Source organism: Spermophilus citellus (assembly GCF_964194105.1).
Source record: "Spermophilus citellus genome assembly, chromosome: 6".
In the NCBI taxonomy this organism is placed as follows: Eukaryota; Metazoa; Chordata; class Mammalia; order Rodentia; family Sciuridae; genus Spermophilus; species Spermophilus citellus.
Genome location: NC_138187.1, coordinates 112,634,775 through 112,658,573, shown reverse-complemented (window position 1 = coordinate 112,658,573; position 23,799 = coordinate 112,634,775). Strand labels below are relative to the sequence as shown.

The window sequence follows — 23,799 nt, the reverse complement described above, 5'->3', positions numbered from 1 at the left end:
GAATGTCAGATAAACAATTCAGGATATACATGCTTCAGATGATCTGGAGTCTCAAGGAAGACATTAAACAGCAAAATCAGACAATGAAAGATCACTTCGACAATGAATTACATAAACAAATCCAAAAAGCAAAAGATCAACTATACAGGGAGATAGAGGTAATAAAAAACAAACAAACAGAAATCCTAGAAATACAGGAAGCAATAAACCAACTTAAAACCTCAATTGAGAATACTACCAGCAGAGTAGAACACTTAGAAGATAGAACATCAGACAATGAAGACAAAGTATTTCAACTTGAAAAGAACATAGACAGCTCAGCAAGACTGTTAAGGAACCAAGAGCAGAGCATCCAAGAAATATGGGATAGCATAAAGAGAACAAACTTAAGAGTCATTGGGATACAGGAAGGTATAGAGGTCCAAACCAAAGGAATGAGCAATCTATTCAATGAAATAATATGAGAAAACTTCCCAGACTTGAAGAATGAGACAAAATCACAAATTCTAGAAGCCTACAGGATGCCGAATGTGCAAAATCATAAGAGATCCACACCTAGACACATTATAATGAAGATGCCCAGCATACAGAATAAGGAGAGAATTTTAAAAGCTACAAGAGAAAGGAAGCAGATTACATTTAGGGGTAAACGAATCAGGATAACAGCTGATCTTTCAACACAGACTCTGAAAGCTAGAAGATCCTGGAATAACATATTTCAAACACTGAAAGAAAATGGGTTCCAACCAAGAATCGTGTATCCAGCAAAATTAAGCTTCAGGATGGAAGATGAAATTAAAACCTTCCACGATAAACAAAAGTTAAAAGAATTTTCAGCTAGAAAACCATCTCTTCAAAACATCCTTGGCAAAACATTTCAGGAAGAGGAAATGGAAAATAACAATGAAAACCAACAGTGGGAGGTAGGACAGTAAAGGGGGGAAAATAATCAAAGAGGAAAACAAACCATGTTTAGTAACATAAATAAACAAATATGGCTGGAAGAACAAATCATATCTCAATAATAACCCTAAATGTTAATGGCTTAAACTCACCAATTAAGAGACACAGGCTAGTAGAATGGATCACAAAACAAGAACCAACAATATGCTGCCTACAGGAGACGCATTTGATAGGAAAAGATATACATAGACTGAAGGTGAAAGGTTGGGAAAAATCATATCACTCATATGGACTTCGGAAACAAGCAGGAGTGTCCATACTCATATCAAATAAAATAGATTTCAAGCCAAAGTTAATCAAAAGGGATAAAGAGGGACACTACATACTGCTCAAGGGAACCATACACCAACAAGACATAACAATCATAAATATATATGCCCCAAACAACAGTGCAGCTATGTTCATCAAGCAAACTCTTCTCAAGTTCAAGAGTCTAATAGACCACCATACAATAATCATGGGAGACTTCAACACACCTCTCTCACCACTGGACAGATCTTCCAAACAAAAGTTGAATAAGGAAACTATAGAACTCAATAACACAATTAATAAGCTAGACTTAATTGACATATATAGAATATACCACCCAACATCAAGCAGTTACACTTTTTTCTCAGCAGCACATGGATCCTTCTCAAAAATAGATCATATATTATGTCACAGGGCAACTCTTAGACAATATAAAGGAGTAGAGATAATACCATGCATCTTATCTGATCATAATGGAATGAAACTGAAAATCAAAGATAAAAGAAGGAAGGAAAAATCATGCATCACTTGGAGAATGAATAATAGGTCACTGAATGATCAATGGGTTATAGAAGACATCAAGGAGGAAATTAAAAATCTATGGGACACATTGAAAGCAGTTCTAAGAGGAAAATTCATTGCTTGGAGTTCATTCCTTAAAAAAAGAAAAAACCAACAAACAAATGATCTCATTCTACATCTCAAAATCCTAGAAAAAGAAGAGCAAAACAACAGCAAAAGAAGTAGAAGGCAAGAAATAATTAAAATCAGAGCTGAAATTAATGAAATCAAAACAAAAGAAACAATTGAAAAAATTTACAAAACTAAAAGTTGGTTCTTTGAAAAAATAAATAAAATCGACAGACCCTTAGCCATGCTAACGAAGAGAAGAAGAGAGAGAACTCAAATTACTAGCATACAGGATGAAAAAGGCAATATCACAACAGACACTTCAGAAATACAGAAGATAATCAGAAATTATTTTGAATCCTTATACTCCAAAAAAATAGAAGATAGTGAAGGCATCGATAAATTTCTTAAGTCATATGATCTGCCCAGATTGAGTCAGGAGGATATAGACAGCCTAAACAGACCAATAACAATAGAGGAAATAGAAGAAACCATCAAAAGACTACCAACTAAGAAAAGCCCAGGACCGGATGGGTATACAGAAGAGTTTTACAAAACCTTTAAAGAGGAACTAATACCAATACTTTTCAAGCTATTTCAGGAAATAGAAAAAGAGGGAGAACTTCCAAATTCATTCTATGAGGCCAACATCACCCTGATTCCTAAACCAGACAGAGACACTTCAAAGAAAGAAAACTACAGACCAATATCTCTAATTAACCTAGATGCAAAAATCCTCAATAAAATTCTGGTGAATCGGTTACAAAAACATATCAAAAAAATTGTGTACCATGATCAAGTAGGATTCATCCCTAGGATGCAGGGCTGGTTCAATATATGGAAATCAATAAATGTTATTCACCACATCAATAGACTTAAAATTAAGAACCATATGATCATCTTGATAAATGCAGAAAAGGCATTCAACAAAGTACAGCATCCCTTTATGTTCAAAACTCTCGAAAAACTAGGGATAACAGGAACATACCTCAACATTGTAAAAGCAATCTATGCTAAGCCTCAGGCTAGCTTCATTCTGAATGGAGGAAAATTGAAGGCATTCCCTCTGAAATCTAGAGCAAGACAGGGATGCCCTCTCTCACCACTTCTGTTCAACATAGTTCTCGAAACACTGGCCAGAGCAATTAGACAGACGAAAGAAATTAAAGGCATAAGAATAGGAAAAAAGAACTTAAATTATCACTATTTGCAGACGAAATGATTCTATACCTAGCAGACCCAAAAGGGTCTGCAAAGAAACTATTAGAGCTAATAAATGAATTTAGCAAAGTGGCAGGATATAAAATCAACACGCATAAATCAAAGGCATTCCTGTATATCAGTGACAAATCCTCTGAAATGGAAATGAGGAAAAACACTCCATTCATTATATCCTCAAAAGAAATAAAATACTTGGGAATCAACCTAACAAAAGAGGTGAAAGACTTATACAATGAAAACTACAGAACCCTAAGGAGAGAAATAGAAGAAGATCTTAGAAGATGGAAAAATATACCCTGTTCATGGATAGGCAGAACTAACATCATCAAAGTGGTGATATTACCAAAAGTTCTCTATAGGTTTAATGCAATGCCAATCAAAATCCCAACGGCATTTCTTGTAGAAATACAGAAAGCAATCATGAAATTCATATGGAAAAATAAAAGACCCAGAATAGCAAAAACAATGCTAAGCAGGAAGTGTGAATCAGGCGGTATACCGATACCAGACTTCAAACTATACTACAGAGCAATATTAACAAAAACAGCATGGTACTGGTACCAAAACAGGCGGGTGGACCAATGGTACAGAATAGAGGACATAGAAACCAATCCACAAAACTACAACTATCTTATATTTGATAAAGGGGCTAAAAGCATGCAATGGAGGAAGGATAGCATCTTCAACAAATGGTGCTGGGAAAACTGGAAATCCATATGCATCAAAATGAAACTGAATCCCTTTCTCTCGCCATGCAAAAAAGTTAACTCAAAATGAATCAAGGAGCTTGATATCAAATCAGAGACACAGCGTCTGATAGAAGAAAAAGTTGGCTACGATCTACATACTGTGGGGTCGAGCTCCAAATTCCTCAATAGGACACCCATAGCACAAGAGTTAATAACTGGAATCAACAAATGGGACTTACTCAAACTAAAAAGTTTTTTATCAGCAAAAGAAACAATAAGAGAGGTAAATAGGGAGCCTACATCCTGGGAACAAATCTTTACTCCTCACACTTCAGATAGAGCCCTAATATCCAGACTATACAAAGAACTCAAAAAATTAGATAATAAGATAACAAATAACCCAATCAACAAATGGGCCAAGGACCTGAACAGACACTTCTCAGAGGAGGACATACAATCAATCAACAAGTACATGAAAAAATGCTCAACATCGCTAGCAGTCAGAGAAATGCAAATCAAAACCACCCTAAGATACCATCTCACTCCAGTAAGATTGGCAGCCATTAGGAAGTCCAACAACAACAAGTGCTGGCGAGGATATGGGGAAAAGGGTACACTTGTTCATTGTTGGTGGGACTGCAAATTGGTGCAGCCAATTTGGAAAGCAGTATGGAGATTTCTTGGAAAGCTGGGAATGGAACCACCATTTGAACCAGTTATTCCCCTTCTCGGTCTATTCCCTAAAGACCTAAAAAGAGCATGCTACAGGGACACTGCTACATCAATGTTCATAGAAGCACAATTCACAATATCAAGACTGTGGAACCAACCTAGATGCCCTTCAATAGATGAATGGATAGAAAAATGTGGCATTTATACACAATGGAGTATTACACTGCATTAAAAAATGACAAAATCATAGAATTTGGAGGGAAATCGGTGGCATTAGAGCAGATTATGCTAAGTGAAGCCAGCCAATCCCTAAAAAACAAATGCCAAATGTCTTCTTTGATATAAGGAGACTAACTAAGAACAGAGTAGGGACGAAGAGCATGAGAAGAAGATTAACATTAACAGGGATGAAAGGTGGGAGGGAAAGCGAGAGAGAATGGAAATTGCATGGAAATGGAAGGAGACCCTCAGGATTATACAAAATTACATACAAGAGGAAGTGAGGGGAAAGGGAAGAATAATACAAGGGGGAGAAATGAATTACAGTAGAGGGGGTAGAGAGAGAAGAGGGGAAGGGAGGGGAGGGGAGGGGGGATAGTAGAGGATAGGAAAGGCAGCAGAATACAACAGACACTAGTATGGCAATATGTAAATCAATGGAAGTGTAACTGATGTGATTCTGCAATCTGTATACGGGGTAAAAATGGGAGTTCATAACCCACTTGAATCAAAGTGTGAAATATGATATGTCAAGAACTATGTAATGTTTTGAACAACTAACAATTAAAAAAAATAAATAAATTAATTAAAAAAAAAGAAATTTGTCAATGCCTTTAATGTCTTCTATTTTATTGGAGTATAAGATTTCAAAATAATTTCTAATTATACTCTGTATTTCTGTAGTGTCTGTTGTGATATTGTCTTTTTCATCACATATGCTGGTAATTTGAGTTCTCTCTCTCCTCTTCATTAGGGTAGCTAAGGGTCTGTCAATGTTATTTATTTTTTTCAAAGAACCAACTTTTTGTTATATCAATTTTTTCAATTGTTTCTTTTGTTTCAATTTCATTGATTTTAGCTCTAATTTTAATTATTTTTTGCCTTCTACAGCTGCTGCTGATTTGTTCTTCTTTTTCTAGGGCTTTGAGATATAGTTTTATTTATTGACTTCTTTTAAGGAATGAACTCCATGCAATGAATTTTCCTCTTAATACTGCTTTTATAGTGTCCCAGAGATTTCTATATTTTGTGTCTATGTTCTCATTTACCTCTAAGAATTTTTTAATCTCCTCCTTGATATCTTCTGTAACCCATTGTTCATTCAGTAGCATATTGTTTAGTCTCCAAGTGATGGAGAATTTTTTTATTTTTTATTTTGTTGTTTATTTACAATTTCCTTCCATTATGATCTGATAAAATACATGGTAGTGTCTCTACTTTTTTGTGTTTGCTGAGAGTTGCTTTTTGGCATAGTATATGGTCTATTTTAGAGAAGGATCTGTGTGCTCTTGACAAGACTGTGTATCCACTTGATGCAGGTTGAAATATTCTATATATTGTCAGTTAAGTCTAAGTTATTGATTGTGTCATTGAGTTCTATAGTTCCTTTATTCAACTTTTGTTTGGAAGATCTATTCAGTAGTGAAAGAGGTGTGTTAAAGTTACCCAAGTTTATTGTGTTGTGGTCAATTTGACTCTTTAACTTGAAAAGAGTTTGTTTGATGAACATCACTGCACAATTATTTGGGGCATATATATTTATGATTGTTATGTCTTGTTGGTGTATGATTCCCTTAAGCAGTATGTAATGTCCATCTTTATCCCTTTTGATTAACTTTGGCTTGAAGTCTACTTTATTTGATATGCGTATGGAAACCTCTACTTGCTTCCACAGTTCATGTGAGTGGTATGATTTTTCCAGACTTTCACCTTCAGTCTGTATATGTCTTTTTCTAACAGATGAGTTTCCTGTAGGCAGCATATTTTTGGGTCTTTTTAAATCCAATCTGCTAGCCTATGTCTTTTGATTGGTGAGTTTAAGCTATTAATATTTCGGGTTACTATTGAGACATGGTTTGTATTTCTAGCCATATTTGTTTATTTTTGTTATTTAACTTGACTTGGTTTTCCTCTTTGATTAGTTTTTCCTTTGTGTACTACTCCCCTCTATTGATTTTCATTGTTGTTTTTCATTCCTTTTCATGAAATATTTTGTTTGCCAGTTTTCTAGCTATAAATTCTTTTACTTTTGTTTATCGTGTAAGGTCTTTATTTCAACATCAAATCTAAAGCTTAATTTTGCTGGATACAAAATTCTTGGTTGGCATCTGTTTTCTTTAGAGCTTGATATATGTTGTTCAAGAATCTTCTAGCTTTCAGAGTCTGTATTGAAAAATCTGCCGTTATCCTAATTGGTTTTCCCCTATATGTAATTTGATTCCTTTTCTTATGGATTTTAAAATTCTCTCCTTATTCTGTATGTTGGGCATTTTGTTATAATGTGATTTGGTGTGGATCTGCTGTGATTTTGTATATTCAGTGTCCTGTAGGCTTCTTGAATTTTGATTTCCAATTCATTTTTTTTAAGAGAGAGAGAGAGAGAGAGAGAGAGAGAGAGAGAGAGAGAGAGAGAATTTTTAATATTTATTTTTAGTTCTCGGCGGACACAACATCTTTGTTGGTATGTGGTGCTGAGGATCGAACCCGGGCCGCACGCATGCCAGGTGAGCGCGCTACCGCTTGAGCCACATCCCCAGCCCCAATTCATTCATTTTTCATGTTTGGAAATTTTCTGATATCATTTATTGAATAGATTGCTCATTCCTTTGGTTTAGAACTCTTTTCCTTCCTCTGTCCCAATAACTCTTAAATTTGTTCTTTTTATGCTATCCCATATTTCTTGAATGTTCTGGTCATGCTTTCTTATCACTTTTGCTGTGTGGTCTATGTACTTTTCAAGATGATATATTTTATCTTCATTGTCTGATGTCCTATCTTATAAGTGGTCTACTCTGTTGGTGATGCTTTTGTTTGAGTTTTTAATTTGGTTTATTATTTCTTTCATTTCTAGTATTTCTGTTTGTTTGTTTTTTTTTAGAACCTCTATCTCCCTGTTGAGGTAATCTTTTGCTTCTTGGATTTGTTTATGTAACTCATTGTCGAACTGTTCTATCACTGCTTCTATTTGTTTTCTTATGTCTTCTTTGAGATCCCGGAATATCTTAACCATGTATATCTTGAAATCTTTCTGTGTCATTTTTTCTGCTATAGCTACCAATGCTTCTAATGATATGTTGTCTTGATTTGTTTATGGTACTTTCTTCCCTTGTCTTTTCATGTTGGTCAGTGTCTTCCTTTCCAACTCTGTGGATCTTGTGTGTTATTGTTTTTACCCTATATATTTATAGTGCTCTTATAGGGTTCCAAGATCTCTCCTTTTTGGGGAAGGACAATGTTAACAGATCCCAATATCAATAATACATCACCTATGAACAAATTGTTATTATTAAGACATTTACAATTTAGTCTCAATATCCAGAAATGTTGGATTCAATTATTATTTAAAATATAATCAGTAGTTTCATAAAAAGGTTTACAGTTTCTGGCAGTGGACAATGACCTGGGGGTCAGGTGTAGGACAATATGCTGAGGGGGAAAGATGTGAGGATATAGAGTTAATATATCTTAGGAAATGTGAAGGAGAAATCTAATGAAGAGGGTTAGTAGCAGGGGAATATACAGGAAGTAATTTAGGGTAGACAAGTAAGTTGGAAGACAGTAGAGTACATAAGCAAACACACATATGTATTTAGAAAAATACAGGATGTAAAAATAGTAAAATTTGGAGGGTGAAAGAAGAAGAGGGGAAAAAGAAGAGAACAAAATAAAGGGAAAAAAGAGAAGAAAAAGAAAAAAAGGGCTTATGAAACTCTTCTATATTATATTATTCAGGTGACTCTGTCCTCAAAGTCCTATTTCATCCAAAGTTCTTGGTTTCACATATGTTGGGTATGTGAGGGCCAGAGGACAGAAGGGTAGAAGAGAAAGAAGAAGAAGAAGAAAATACTCTTAGAGATGTGCTTTCCTGCTTTTCTTCTCATCCAGTAGGTGGGGTTGTCTGTTTTAAGCTGGTGTCTCTGCCCTCAGAATGGTGAAGGTAACCAGGGTGAGAAGACCAGACCTGGTGTGGAGCATCTGGAAGCAGGGAGTGCTGCCCACCAGTCCCAGAAGGGAAATTGCACCCCAAAGGTCTCTTTTTGTGACCACTCATCATACCTGAGCCCCCAGTATTGTCTCCCTCTCTTGCCTGGAGATTTCCCAGATCCTGGTCTCTCTGTTATGTTCTAGACTTTAGTCCCCTCCTCTCTCTTACTTATCAGATCTCAACTGTGGGGCCTTTCACCCCCAGGCTCAAACCAGGTGGGCAGCGCCCTGGTCGCACTACACTCCTGTCCAACTGAGAGTTGTTGTTTTTGTGTTGGGTGGTTGGTGAGTTATTGCCGCTGGGGGGGGCTGGTAGAAACCAGGTCCCTGCTCAAATGGAGATCCGATCTGATAGCAACACCACCAGCACCGGGGTGTCTGGTGAGGTGGAGGGAGCTGGGTGATGGCTTTGTGCTGTGGATAGGTAGCAGCCAAGTGACCTGCATGGGAGTGGAGCGCAGTCTGGAGTTCTGTAGAGGTGCTGATAGGTGATTCTGCTAAGCCGCTTGTGAGCCATGAATGAGCTAGAACTGTGGGCTTTGGGTCTGGAGTCTGGAGACTTATTCAAATGCAGAGGCTCTGATTTCTGCATGGGTGGTCACAGTGCTGGTGATTTATTCAAAAATCTGATGTATATGGGTCTTCTCACACTCTCTGAGATGTTGTATTCTGTCTAGGTAAGACCTTGTGGAGAAGCTGCCTGTCTGCTTTCTTGGTTTATTCCACAGAGCAGCCAGAAACAGGACCTCCTCTCTTCTGCCATTTTGGATATCCCCACATTTTACCTTTAAATAAGCTTCAGGATGACTCCTCCACTCTTGGCCTCAAGCTCCCCAAATGGGAGAGCAAGGGATAGTCATGAGAGGCTAGCAAGAGAGAGAGCAAGCATGCTTAGATGTGGGCTCTTACTGGGAGGACCCTACTTCTTTAAAAGTTCCATCCAAAATAAAGTAAGAAGGGGCAGATTTACAAGGAACATGTGAGTTTAATTTGATCTAAGGGCTGTAGGGTGATGACTACTTCTGAAGATGTATCCTCAAACTTCTGGGACTGGGGCAATGTTTAAGTCACTACAAGATATAGTGAGGGTCAAAGCCTCTCTATTCTGGGATGGAAGACACAAAACATTCAAAGCGGCTCCCCACATATTCCCCATTCTTTCTTTGAAAAGCAGGTTATGAGTCAGTATTTCGAGACCCTGAATCCTTGTTTGAAGGCTTGCTATCCTATGATTACAATACAAGAGAGACTTAGTAGCAAAGACAATAACAGAAGGATATACCATGTAGAATGATTAACAATGTTTTCAGCGTTAAAGCTGTTCAATTCTTTAAGTATTTGATCAGCTAAAGAGGTAGGACCCAAAAAACCAATCTTTCTTTTTTATCTTGTATATCTTGAATATGATAATGGAGCTCCAAAAGATCTAAACTATTATTATTATTATTTTGCCAAATACCCAATAAATGGTTTTTTACCTTCTCCCAATCCCATTGGGAAGCATTGTATTTGGCAGCAGCAACATACACATACTTATAGCTAGCATGACATTTAAGTCTTTCCTTGAATTTCAAAGCCAAAAGTTCACTACCAATATTTATGACAGTAGCCTCTAAGGGATTTAGCTTAGTCTCAATGCTTTCATCAATATTTATTTGATTATTTGAAGAGTCATGGAAGTATTTTGAAATGACTAGTTTGTTATGAAAAAGTCCCATTTTAATAACTGATCTGATATAAGGTTTTGAGTCTCCAGTAACAGTAGAATTAGCTGGTCTAGGTCTCCTAATTGCTGTCTTTTCTTCTAATGACACTTTTAGACAGCCAGCATGTTTACCGTGGGACCAACACAAAGGTACTTGGGCACTATAGCCAGAATAATTAAATCCAGCCACATGGTGGGAGTAATATGAGTGTCTGTAAGTCCTCCCATCATATATGAGTCATTAGTAAATACTGGGATGGATTCTCCAGTCCACACTGCTGGGATCTGGAAAATAAGTCCAATAAATTTCTGCCTGATTTCCTTTTACCCAACAGCTCGATAGAGTTAATACTGCAACAAGCATCATTGTTGGAGATTTAACTTTTCCTTGCTGTCAAATCATCAACTTCCTCAGGTCCTTCCATGAGGGTAGCTTCCTCCTTCAGTTTCTTGGGGCCATCATTCTTCTTCTCTTCCTTCAATATTTCTTCTTTTTGAGGGAAGGATTCTCTGGGTCAATCTTCAGTCATTTGAATCTTGGTTCTATGTCCTCCATGCTTGATGGTGCATTGAGGTACCCAAATAGAATGAAAAGTACCTTCAGGGAAAATACAGGCAAGACCTCTGCCCCATATAATCACTGGATATGGTTCTTTCCATTGACCAGTATGTAAGTCCTTCCACCAAACTCAGCCTAAAGGGCCTGTTGCTGTGGAAGACATGTGTCACTCAACTGCAGTGTGACCTTCTGAGTCACAATTTAAAAAATTTAAAATGAACAGAGCATGATTGAGGTTATTTTGGGGAGTCCTAGTTCCATCTCCTCTTTTAGTTTTTGTAATTGTAGCCTAATAGATGAGCTTGTTCTCCAATGGTTTGATCTAGAAGGGTTATAAGGAATACCTGTTTCATGGTTAATATAAAACTTTTGGAAAAATTGTTGAAAAGAAGAGCTTACATAAGCTGGTGCATTATCAGTTTTAATCTGCAAAGGACATCCTAATACTGCAAAGGCAGGTAAACAATGGGGAATAACATGTTGAATATTTTTTTTCCATGGGCTGTAGCAAAGATAAATCTAGAATAAGTATCTACAATTATATATACATAACATTGTTTACTAAATTGAGGAATGTGAGTTGCATCCATTTGCCATAATTGATTTGGTTTTAATCCACAGGGATTTACCCAGATGGTAAAGGTGGAGTGTGTATAACACACTGGGGGCAGTGATGTAGAATTTGACAAGCTTGATCTCTAGTAATATTAAATATTTTTATGTAAACTAAAAACATTTTGATGACGTGAAGAAAGTGAAGATTGTGCACAGTCATACAAAGACATTTGTTTGCAAACAGCAACCAATTTATCAATCTTATTATTACCTAATATTAGAAGCCTTGGGAGATTAGTGTGGGTTCGTATGTGACCTATAAAACATGGATGCTTTTGCATTTGCACCATTTTTGTAGGATATGAAACAAATTGAATAACTCTTGTGATGATGTATACTCAGTAATTAAAGTTTCAATATTTTTTGTAACTCCAACTGCATATAAGCTGTCAGAATAAATATTGATGGGCTCCTTTGCAAAGTGACTTGAAGCACAAATGAGGGCTTGTAGTTCTGCTCGTTGGGCAGAAGCATATGAGGTTTATATTACCTCTGTATGAGCATGACCATAATAACCTGCTTTACCTGAGCTTGAGCCATCAGTGAACACTGTTAGTGCACCTTTTATTGGTTGTGCACCTACAATCCTTGGAAATATGAATGGCATTACCAATGTGAATTGAATAATTTTATCACAAGGATAGTGACTCTCTATTTGACCAGGAAAATTAGAAATTGCTTGCCAAAAATTAGAAGTTTTAAAGAGCCAATCATTCTGTTGAGCAGAAAATGGAATGATTATAATATTAGGTTCTGATCCAACTAGCCATAAAACTCTTGTTTTGCCCTTTATCACTAATTGCAACACAATCATGAAAAGGAGTTAATGACTTTTGAGGAGAGTGGGCTAAATGAATCCATTCAATAACTCACAATGTTTGCCATATTGCCCCTGTACGAACATAAGCAGTTGGAAATATCAATAAATAAATAGGCTCTTGTGGATTAATTCAAGTAAGCCGAGTATTTTTAATAGCAATTTCAACTTTCCTCAAAGCCATTTTCACTTTTGCTGTGAGCTGACAAGAAGAAGTTGGAGAAGAATCTCCCCATAATATCTGGAATAAAGGACTTAAATCTGAAGTAGTTAGCTTTAAAGATGGCCTCAGCCAATTAATATCTCCTAATAATTCTTGAAAACCATTAAGGGTGTGCAGCTGTTTGACTTTTATTTGTAAGTTTTGAGGACAGATTGTATGTCCTTCAATCACATGACTTAGATATTGAAAAGGAGATGTCTTTTGCACTTTTGAGGTGCAATGTACAAATCATTGCTGTGAGTGAAGTCTCTAATTGGGCAAAAAATTTTAAGAGTACATCTGAATTAGCTTGAGCTAAAAGTATGTCATCCATAAAATGAATAATATATGCATTAGAGAATTTTTCCCTCACAGGCATGATAGCTTGTGCCGGAAAATTTTTACATAGGGTAGGACTACTGTTACACATTTCATGAAGTAGCATTTTCCAGAAATATCTTTTAGCTGGTTCTTTAAAATTAATTGCTGGGACACTAAAGGCAAATTTTTTACAGTCATCTGGATGCAAAGGTATAGAGTAAAAACAATCTTTTAGATCTACAACTATCAAATAATAATCTAAAGGAGTAGCTATAGGAGAAGGAAGCCCAGGTTGTAATGCTCCCATGGGCTCTGAGACCCAATTAATAGCTCTAAGGTCTTGCAATAATCTCCGATTACCAGATTTTTTCTAATTACAAAGATGGGTGTGTTCCAAGGGCTGAGCATAGGCTCTAAATTACCAGCTTGAAGTTGTTCTTTAACTCACATAGGTTATTTTAAGTTTTTCTCCAGTTAGGGGCCACTGACTAACCCAGGTTGGCTCTTCTATGAGCCAATTAATTTTTTCTGCTGTTTTTTGGGGTCAGGGAAAAGGTCAGGGCCCCTACCAAAAAATTTGGCTGAGTGCATTAATTAATCTCTGTCAAGGAGATTGGGTCATAGGTAGATACTCTTCCTGTAAGTTTCCCTCAATTTTCCTAGGAGTAGATCCTTGATTAAGATAGAATTTGGAATTACTCAATGACATGACATGATAGAATTTGGAACTACTAATAATAATAATCCTAAACTGCTTAAAATATCTCTACCCCATAAATTTACCAGTAACGTGTCCAAAATATAAGGCTTGAAAATTCCAGTATTACCGTCTCGGTCTTCCCAGCAAAGATACTGGACACCCTGGGCAGGCTGAGAGATCTTCCCTATGCCTTCCAAATTAGCAGGCGCAATATGTAAAGGCCAGCTTTTGGGCCAAAATCTGTGAGATAAAACAGATTTATCTGCCCCAGTATCTAGGATACCTTGAAATTTTCTTTTTTTCTTTTTTGAGAGAGAGAGAGAGAGAGAGAGAGAGAGAGAGAGAGAGAGAGAGAGAGAGAATTTTAATATTTATTTTTTTTAGTTTTCGACGGACACAACATCTTTGTTTGTATGTGGTGCTGAGGATCGAACCCGGGCCGCACGAATGCCAGGCGAGCGCGCTACCACTTGAGCCACATCCCCAGCCCAATACCTTGAAATTTTTTAAAATTTTAAAAATTAAAAAGGGGGGTCTCCTTCTAGATTAATTGAGCCCAGTACACTCTGTCCAGGAACCTAGAAGTTGAGGTCTTAAGCGGGTCATCTGCAGAACGGCAAGGTAAAAAGTACTAATTATGCCAGCATGTCTTTTGTAGAGAGCCGAATGGCATGCTCTGATTTCACAGTGACTGTTAGCTCATCTCTAAAATTTGAATCAATAACTCCTGGCATTACTTGAATTCCCTCTTTAAAATTATTTCATCCCCAAATTAGGCCTATGGTTCCTGGGGGTAATGGCTCATGGATTTCAGTAGGAACTCATTGTGGTCCCATTTCAGGTGTTAAATTTATTACTGTGGCTGGTCGTAAAAGTACTGTCTGGGTGGACTTGACTGGTAATAGTGATGATCCTCCATGGCCGGCTGTGATGACCTCAAGGCCTGCCACTCTGACTCCTCCTCCCGTGTATACTGCAGAGCCCCCATTGGGTGTTGAGCCTGGGATAGGCCCCATCTTCCGTTTTTGGGCCCCTAAGGAGGTGGGCCGCCTCCATATCTGTTCCATCCCCCTCGCTGTGCAGCTTTCTGCAGCATGAACTGGGAGAGGTTTCTGTCCTATTGTGTGGAGATTCACAGTCCCCCCCAAATGCCCAGTCCTGCCACATTTAAAATAACACCCCGAGAATGGCATCTCTGGGATTGGGGCTGAAGTACCCATTTTAAAGCTGCGGCAAGCATAAAACCTTGTAATTTTGAAAGACCAACATCCACAAAAAGGCGAATAAATTCAGAAACTGTCCCTTTATTCCAATGGGGTTGGAGGATGTTTAACCATGAATTCTGAGGTGTTTGAATCTCCAACTGACCTGTTAGCTGCCTGGTATAGGCATGCTACGAAATCGGAAAATTGTTCTTCTGATCCCTGTTTTATCTGGCTAAAATCTAACTTCACTTGATCCCTTGAAGATATCTCAAGCCATGCTCTTTTGGCACATGCAGTGATCTGATATAAATGGCTAGATCATAATTAAATTGTCTCTCTAGGTCCACAAATTCCCCAGTTCCCGTTAACATCTCCAAAGGGGCATCAAAGCCTTGCCTCCTATTCTTCTCAGCCTGTTCAGTACAATAATCAGTCCAGTGAGATCGCCAAAGGAGATAATCACCCCCAGAAAGGCAAGCCTTTGCCATTGAAATCCAGTCATTTGGGGTAGAGTCTGGTGGCATAACAAATGGAACAGGCTTTGCACAAAGGGTGAGTTTGGACCATAGGCATTGCAAACACTTTTAAGCTTCTTTAGACTCTTAAAGGGAATTGCAGCATGCAAGCAGACATGCTGGTTTTGTTTGTTATCTGTTCAAAGACTGGAAAAAGCTGAAAACCTATAATGTCTTCCCCCACTTCCTGCGCTTTACTAAGGCCACGTTGTAGGGGCATAAACATGGTGACCACCAGTTCAGAGTAATTATTGAACCCCGTTCTCCCAGAGGAGAGTGGCTGAATTTGGATGGCAGGTGCCGGGCCATCTAGATGTAATTTAGTAAAACCCTCCTCCAGGTCTTCTTCACCTTCTACTGAGTCCCCTCAGATTGTGACTCTTTTTCGTCTGTATCTTCCTGTCCCTCTTGTTCCTCTCCATTTTGAATTTGCCTCACAGAAATCTGATGGGAGCCAGTTTCCTCTCTGGAACATGCCCCTTGGTGCTCCTCTAAGCTGCTGGGTCTAACCGGCTCAGCAGAGACTAAACTTTTGATTTTAGGTTTTGCCCTGAGGCTGCCTGTCTGCAGTTTCCGTGCTTCAGACTGAGCGAAAATTGATTCTGTCCTCAGTCCCACCACAGAAAGAGAAAACCACTTGGAAGCAGTCTCGGGCCGTTTCTCCTGCTCTAAACTTCTAACAGCTCTCTAAAGCCCTTTCAGCAGGTCCTCAGGGAACCATTGGTCTTGTTCTAGATCATCAAAAAGACACATTTCTAAAGTGGTTCAGATCTTCTGAACACTCTCTCTTGTACTTTCAGACAGCTTGGCAGAGAGGCAGCCTTTATATAATTTTCTACCTAGCCTCTTCCAAGTACGTAAATCCGGTGAGTCTTGCTGACAAAACCACAGGCACACCTTGCTAGCTATTTGCAGGAACTGAGCTAGCTGGGCCCTTCTGACTTGTTTTCCTCTCCAATTGATTTTTGTCTCCAGAATTGTTAAATACATTTCTTTATCTGAAGACATGGAACTGCCCATGATAATTCTTTAATGTCCCTGGCTCTGAAACTGTCTGCTTCCTCTCTTCCCCCAAAGAATCATGGTTCACTAAATTTCTATAGTGCGCTTTCTCAGTCAACCTGGAAATTCACCTCCTGAGCGGTCCTTCATTCTGGGCACCACCAGCCACCCCTGGCCTGCAGAGACAGCTGAACTTAAGGTCACTCCTGTGAATTTCCAGGGATACCAAATAAAACAGACACACATTTAACCTTTAAACAAGCTTCAGAACGGCTCCTCCACTCTCGGCCTCAAGATCCTCAAATGGGAGAGCAAGGGATAGTCACAAGAGGCTGGAGAGAGAGAGTGAGAGTGAGCATCTTAGGAAGTGGGCTTTTATTGGGAGGACCCTCATTCTCAGAAAGTTCCATCCAAAAAAAGGTTAGAAGGGATGGAGTTACAAGGGACATGTGAGTGTAATTCCAACCAAGGGCTATAGAGTGACACCTACATCTGAGGATGTATCCTCAAACTTCTGAGACCAGGGCAATGTCCAAGGAGATGTAGTGACAATCAAAGCCTCTCCATTCCAGGATTGAAGATGCGAATCATTCAGAGTGGCTCCCCACAGTTTTTAACAATAGCTATCCTAAGGAGTATTAGATGATATCCCACTGTGTTTTTTTGTTTGTATTTCCCCAATGATATTAAGCATTTTTTTTAGTTGGACAAATTTTATGTTTTTTAGAGTTATGGCTGATTGTGAACTTATGATCATAGTAATGATTTAATTATTTTTTAAAAAAATTTAGTTATATACAACACCTGGATATCTGACATAATCAAAAAAGCATAGAACACAACCCACTCCAATTCAGTCCCCAGCACTTTCACTTCGCCCCACCCCACTCCCTTCCCTCTATCCAGCAATTCCTATTCAATTCATTTACAGTTTACTTTTTTTTTTTTTTTTTGATTAGTGTCCTTTGGATACATCCGATGCTGCAACCCACCATGTCATATCCATGGATACACATACAAAATTTCAATCAAAATCATTCTACTCTTCTTCTTTTATAACATACCTTCTTTATCCTCAATTTGCTTATATATTCTACTGATCTTTTCTCTATTTTGATGAAATCTCCTCTCTTCTTTCTTTCTTTCTCTCTCTTTCCCTTTATTGTTATCCCCCACTCCCCTTATTTTAGATTGACTTCCGAATATCACAGAAAACATTTGATCTTTGCCTTTGGGGACTGGCTTATTTCACTTAGCATGATAATCTCCAGTTCAATCCATTTACTGGAAAATGACAGAAAATCATTCTTCTTTATGGCTGAGTAATACTCCATTGTGCATATATAACACATGTTTTTTATCCATTCGTCTGCTGGGCATCTAGGTTGGTTCCATTGTTTAGCTATTGTGAATTATGCTGCTATAAACATTGATCTGGCTACATGGTGGTTCAGTTCCTAATTTTTTGAGCAATTTCCATACTACCTTCCAGAGTAGTTATGCTAATTTGCAGTCCCATCGATAATATATAACTGTAACTTTTTCCCCATATTCTCATCAACATTTATTACTATTTTTATTCTTAATAATTGTCATTCTGACTCAAATGAGATGAAATTTTACTGTAGTTTTGATTCAGATTCCCTAATTGCTAGAGATGTTGAACATTTTTTTATATATTTGTTGAGTATTTGTAATTATTCTTTTGAGAAGTGTCTGTTTACTTCTTTTGCCCATTTATTGAATGGGTTATTTGTGTTTTTTAAAATTTTAAAAAATTCTTTGTATATTCTGGATATTAATGCTCTGAGGAGCACATGGCAAAGATCTCCCATTCTGCAGTCTCTTTCTTCATGCTCTTAATTATTACTTTTGCTGTGCAGAAGCTTTTTAATTTGATGCCATCCAATTTATTGATTTTTAAGTTTTTTTTTTTTCTTGCACTTTAGGAGCCTTATTTAGGAGGGTGCTTCCTGTACCGACTTGCTGGAATGTTGGGCCTACATTTCCTTCATTTTCTTCTAGCAGCTGCAGAGTTTCTTGTCTAATATGTATGTCTTTGGTCCACTTTGAGTTGAGTTTTGTGTAGGGTGAGAGATAAAGGTTAAATTTTATTCTTCTACATATGGATTTACAGTTCTCCCAGCACCATTTGTTGAAAAGGCTATGTTTTCTCCAATGTATGTTTTTAACACCTTTTTCTAGTATCAGATAACTGTATTTATGTGGGTTTTTCTCTGTGTCTTCTATGCCTGTTTTGGTGCCAGTACCATGCTGTTTTTATTACAATAGCTCTGTAGTATAATTTGAGGTCCTGTATTGTGATGCCTTCTGCTTCATTCTTCTCACCAAGGATTACTCTAGCTATTCTGGATCTCTTATTCTTCCAAATGAATTTCAGAACTGCTTTTTCTAGTTCTGTGAAGAATGTCATTGGAATTTTGAAGGGTATTTTGTTGAACCTGTGTAGCACTTTTGGTAGTATGGCCATTTTGACAATATTAATTCTACCTATCTAAGAACATGGTAGGTTTTTTCCATCTTCCAAGAGATTTTCTTCAAAGGTTTTCTTTAGTGTTGTATAGGTTTCATTGTAGAGGTTCTTCAGCTCTTTTGTTATATTGATTAACAAGGGTTTTTTTTTTTGAAACTACTATGAATAGGATAATTAATCTCTTTTCTAGCAGATTCATTATTGGAGTATAGGAATCCAATTGATTTATAAGAATTGATCTTATATCCTGCTACTTTGTTGAATTCATTTAGGAGTTTTAGAAATCTTCTGGTGGAGTTTTTTGGGTCTTCTAAGTAGAGATCATGTCATCAGCAGACAGAGATAATTCAAGCTCTTCTTTTCCTACTTGTTTTACTTTAATTTTCTTCTCTTGCCTGATTGCTCTGGCTAGAGTTTCAAGGATAATATTGACTAGGTGGGTGAAAGTGGGCATCCTTGTCTCGTTCCTGTTTTTAGAGGAAATATTTTCAGTTTTTCTTCATTCAGTATGATGTTGGCTCTGGATTTTTCACAGTTAGCCTTTACAATGTTGAAGTAAGTTCTTTGTAGGCCTAGTTTCTCTAGTGTTTTAAACATGAATGGGTGCTGTACTATGTCAAATATTTTTTCTGCATCTACTGAGATAATTCTGTGATTCTTGACCTTAAGTCTATGTGGTGAATTACATGTACTGATTTCCATATGTTGAATCAACCTTGCATCTCTGGCTTGAAACTGACTTGTCATAGTGCACTATGTTTTAAATATGTTTTTGTATGCATTTTTGCCAATATTTTATTAAGAATTTTTGCATCAATGTCATCAAAGATATTAGCCTAAAGTTTTCTTTTCTCAATATGTCTTTTTCTGGTTTTGGAATCAGGGATATACTGTCTTCATAGAATGTGTTTGGCAGTGTTTCCTCCTTTTCTATTTCATGAAATAATTTGAGGAGGATTGCTATTGGTTTTTCTTTAAAGGTCTGGTAGAACTCAGCTGAGAATCTGTTCAGTCCTAGGCTTTTCTTTATTGGAAAGCTTTGATAGCTGCTTCAGTTTCATTACTTGATATTAACCTGTTTAATTTTTCTTTATTCTCATGGTTCAGTTTGAGGAATTCTAGGAATTGTCAACACCCTCAATATTTTCTAATTTATTGTAATATAAATTTTCAAAATAGTTTCTGATGATCCTGATGATCCTCTGGTTTTTAGTAGTGTCTGTGGAGAGAGTTCCTTTTTCATCTCAAATTTTGATAATTTGAGAGTTTTCTCTCTTTCTTTTGGTTAGTTTGGCTAAGGGTTTATCAACCTTGTTTATCCTTTCAAAAACAACTCTTTATTTCATTTATAGTTCATATTTTTTCTCAATTTTATTAATTTTGGCTCTAATTTTAGTTATTCATGACTTCTACTGATTTTGGTGTTGGTGTTTTTTTCTTCTTCTAGGGCCTTTGAAGTCAACACTATTTTCAAGATTATATACTTTGTCTTTGTGGCCTAAAACTTCAAAGTGGTCTGATCTATAGGTGATGCTTTCCACTGAATTTTTAATTTGGTTTATAGAGTCTTTCATTTCCAGGACTTCTATTTTGTTCTTTTTCAGAACCTGTATATCTTTATTGTAGTGATCTTTCACTTCTTGTATTTTCTTTCTAATTTTACTCCTTACATCTTCTTTTAGCTCTTAGAACAGTTTGACTATGAACTTTCTAAATTCTTCCTTTGACATTTCCTCCACTGTGATGTCAATGGAGTCAGTTGTTGAAGCATGGGCTATTTGGTGTGGTTTGTTCCCTTGCTTTTTCATATTGTTTATGTGTTTACCCATTTATTGGAATAGTTCTCACTTCTTCTTTTAAGCAAGGAACTATTTTCTGAGCTCCTTTCTCTTAAAAGCCCTGGGTTGGGTGAATATCCAGATATTGATACTAAAGTCAATGTTTGACCTCTGCTGATCCCAAATGTCACCACCACTTTGAGAGATACCACTCTATTTACTATAGTAACTTCAGAACGAAGCCTGGTAATATTCAATCTTATAAGAAACAAAAAGTTTGTTGATATTGCTCCTCACAGTTACTCAAATACAAGCATGATCTTTATTACAAATTCTGGAATAGGTTAAAAAAATTATTAAATTTAGCATAATTGTTTTAACCTTAAATGAGGGCTAAAAGGGGTGGAGAAAAAGAAAGATTGAGCAAAAAGGAGAAGTGAAAATGGGAAAAAGAAAGATCAAAAAAGAAAAGAATAATTTCCACCAACATAGAAAGGAGTATAGATGGATGGTAGGTATTTGAAGTTATAGCAGATAATTCAAGAGGATGAATAAGGCATAAGAAAAGCAAGTATAAACTTGAGCTAGGAAAAAAAGATAGAAAGATTGATTCCAACTAATGTTTTAAACCTTTAGATGAAATACATTCAAATGGATTGCAGGTACAATATTGGCTGTTAGGATAACAATTATTCATAATTGTAAACCATGCAAAAGTGAAGAAAATTCTTATTGAATCTTGGTTTAGATTTCACTGGGGTTTGGATATTTAGCCAATGTTCATTATTCTTTGTCTTGTGGATCCCTCCAGAATTACTGGGGCACAGGAACCAGTTCCCTAGTTGTTATGGATTTCCCACCAGCCAATTCTGGTTTATCAGCTCAGGGCCTGCAGCTGATTGCTTGTAAGTTGCTATGTTGTTGTTGGCTGATTCTATTGAGTACAGGAATTCAGGCTCTTGAGTGTTCTTGTGATTGCCATGGCCATGTACCTGCTCCCCTCTGCAGGATCCTTTTCATTCTGGTGTAGAGCCCATTGGCTGTCTATGAACACAGGATCTCTGGTTGTGAATTTTCCGTATTCTCTTGGCCAATGCCACTTTCTGGAGTACTGTAGTAAAGGGACTCATGTGGTTAACCTGGGTTCTAATTTCTACTGCCCCAAGTTGTGAACAGCAGGCATTAATTCCCTTAGTTGACTGTGAATGATCCAAAGTCCAGACAGTGTCCAAACAGTGCTCTTTCACTCACCAGTTGTGACCATGAGGTCAGGCTGGGAGCTGGATAAGGCTGGGAGCAGTTACTGTCTGTTGCTTCAGATCAGGCAATTTTCCACCTTAACTGATCTCCCTCTGGCTATGTTTATGGATGCCTTCTGTTTAGGTTTCCTGGGGTGTTCAGGGAACTCACCTAGCAGCCTTCTGCCTGCAGTGTCCACCATCCCAGAACTGGATCTCTATGTTTCTGAATATTCAGCAGCTTCTCTCCAGTATGGCCCCATGATCAAGGGCAGAGTCCCTAGGCTTCCCACAATGCCAACCCCCAATGTCAGCGGCCAAAGTGATGCAGTCCTGATTGATCCACTTTCCTCTGCTCAAAGTCATTGGTTCTCTGTCACTGTCTGGGTTAAGTGAAAGCTGTTTGTGTACATCTTCTTTGGAAAAGGACCCAGTCAAATCCTTTGTCAATTTTTCAACTTGTTTTTTTTTTTTTTGGTCTTTTGTTGTTGAGTTATAGGAGTTCTTTATATAGTTTTATATTAATGAGATATATGACTTTAAGAGGATTACTTTTTTCTCCCCATTTATTAATCTAGAACATTCAAGGACAACTTTTTTCCTATTGGAAAGATAACAAATGATTGCGATGAACTGGTTAATTCAAACTCGGATAGTTTTTCTGTTCAAAACTCAGAAGTAAAAACAAACACTGATATTAATGAGGTAAGATCCTGTTTGCAAAATATAAACATTTTTGAATTATAAGTTTTGGAAGTAAAAATATGATTTATGATTATTGTTCACACTTTCTTATTCAACACACCAAACATATACATATGCCCCTCATACCATTAAAAAGTATTTTAATGTGTAAGTTTAGTTACAACTTACCACTTAAAATTTATTACCCTAGATTAAACATCCTATTAGTTATATATTGTCACCAGCATGGTAACATATCTGTTAAATTAGGTTTTGAATGGCATTAAAGTGGAGGAGAATCTGAGAAAAATATATGCCCCAATATTTGAAATAAATCTACACTTGAGAACTCCTTCTGAGAGTTATTCTCCAGAAAATTCTCAAGAGAACTTTCCTGAGACTGACCAGGGCCATGAAAAATATATGACATGTGAAGAAGATGAAATGTCAGAAAATGAATATAATGTCAAAAATGACTTAAGTGAAGAACTGCTCCCAAAAGCCAAGGAACCACAAATGTTTTCTTATAACTTTGAAGACATTTCAGGTAAGACAAATGAGACATTAACAATGAGGGTAAATACATTAATAGCTGGAAAATAATATGTAAGAGAAATTTATTTATGAATTATCAGTTTATAAATTATTATTTTTATAAATTTTTTAGAGAGTGAGAGAGGAGAGAGAGAGAGAGAGAGAGAGAGAGAGAGAGAGAGAGAATTTTTAATATTTATTTTTTAGTTATCGGCGGACACAACATCTTTGTTTGTATGTGGTGCTGAGGATCGAACCCGGGCCGCACGCATGCCAGACGAGCACGCTACCGCCTGAGCCACATTCCCAGCCCCATAAATTTTAAGATAAACAGATAAACAGTGCCAAAAATGAGCAGTGAATGTATAGATCATTTGTGGTGCAAGTAAGTAATAATACCATATTCATTTTCATCTCATTACATGAGCAATTTTGGGTATGGTGGCAAATGCCTATAACCTCACTGACTCAAAAGGCTGAAGCAAAAGGATCACAAGTTCAAGACTAGCCTAGGCAACTTTGTGAGAACATGTCTCAAAAGTATAAAGGGCTGAGGATATAATTCAGTAGTAGAGTCCTCCTCACCCCAGAATTGAATCTCCAATACCACAAGAAGAAGAGAAAAAAAAAAAAGCCAAGCAGTTTCTCATTGAAGGGATTAAAGGATTCTCTTCATCAGGATAGATACTACCTGGAAGGAGAAGTAACTCAGTGGTTGAGCATTTGCCTAGCATGCATGAAGACCTGGGTTCCATCCCCCAAACAGCTAAAAAAAATGAAAGTTTTTAAAGTTTCAAACTCTT

The 23,799-nt window shown here is 37.2% G+C and overlaps 1 protein-coding gene across 1 annotated transcript in view; it reads left to right on the top strand.

Annotated features, from left to right (window-relative positions):
- Positions 1-23,799, top strand: part of DNAH14 (dynein axonemal heavy chain 14) — a gene marked incomplete at both ends in the record, with an annotated part of 361,185 nt that overhangs the window by 55,587 nt on the left and 281,799 nt on the right. Inside the window, 2 exons of the mRNA XM_081298208.1 lie at positions 22,357-22,483; positions 22,733-23,009. Of these exons, the coding sequence (XP_081154334.1) occupies positions 22,357-22,483; positions 22,733-23,009 (404 nt within the window). The remainder of the gene's footprint in view (positions 1-22,356; positions 22,484-22,732; positions 23,010-23,799) is intronic.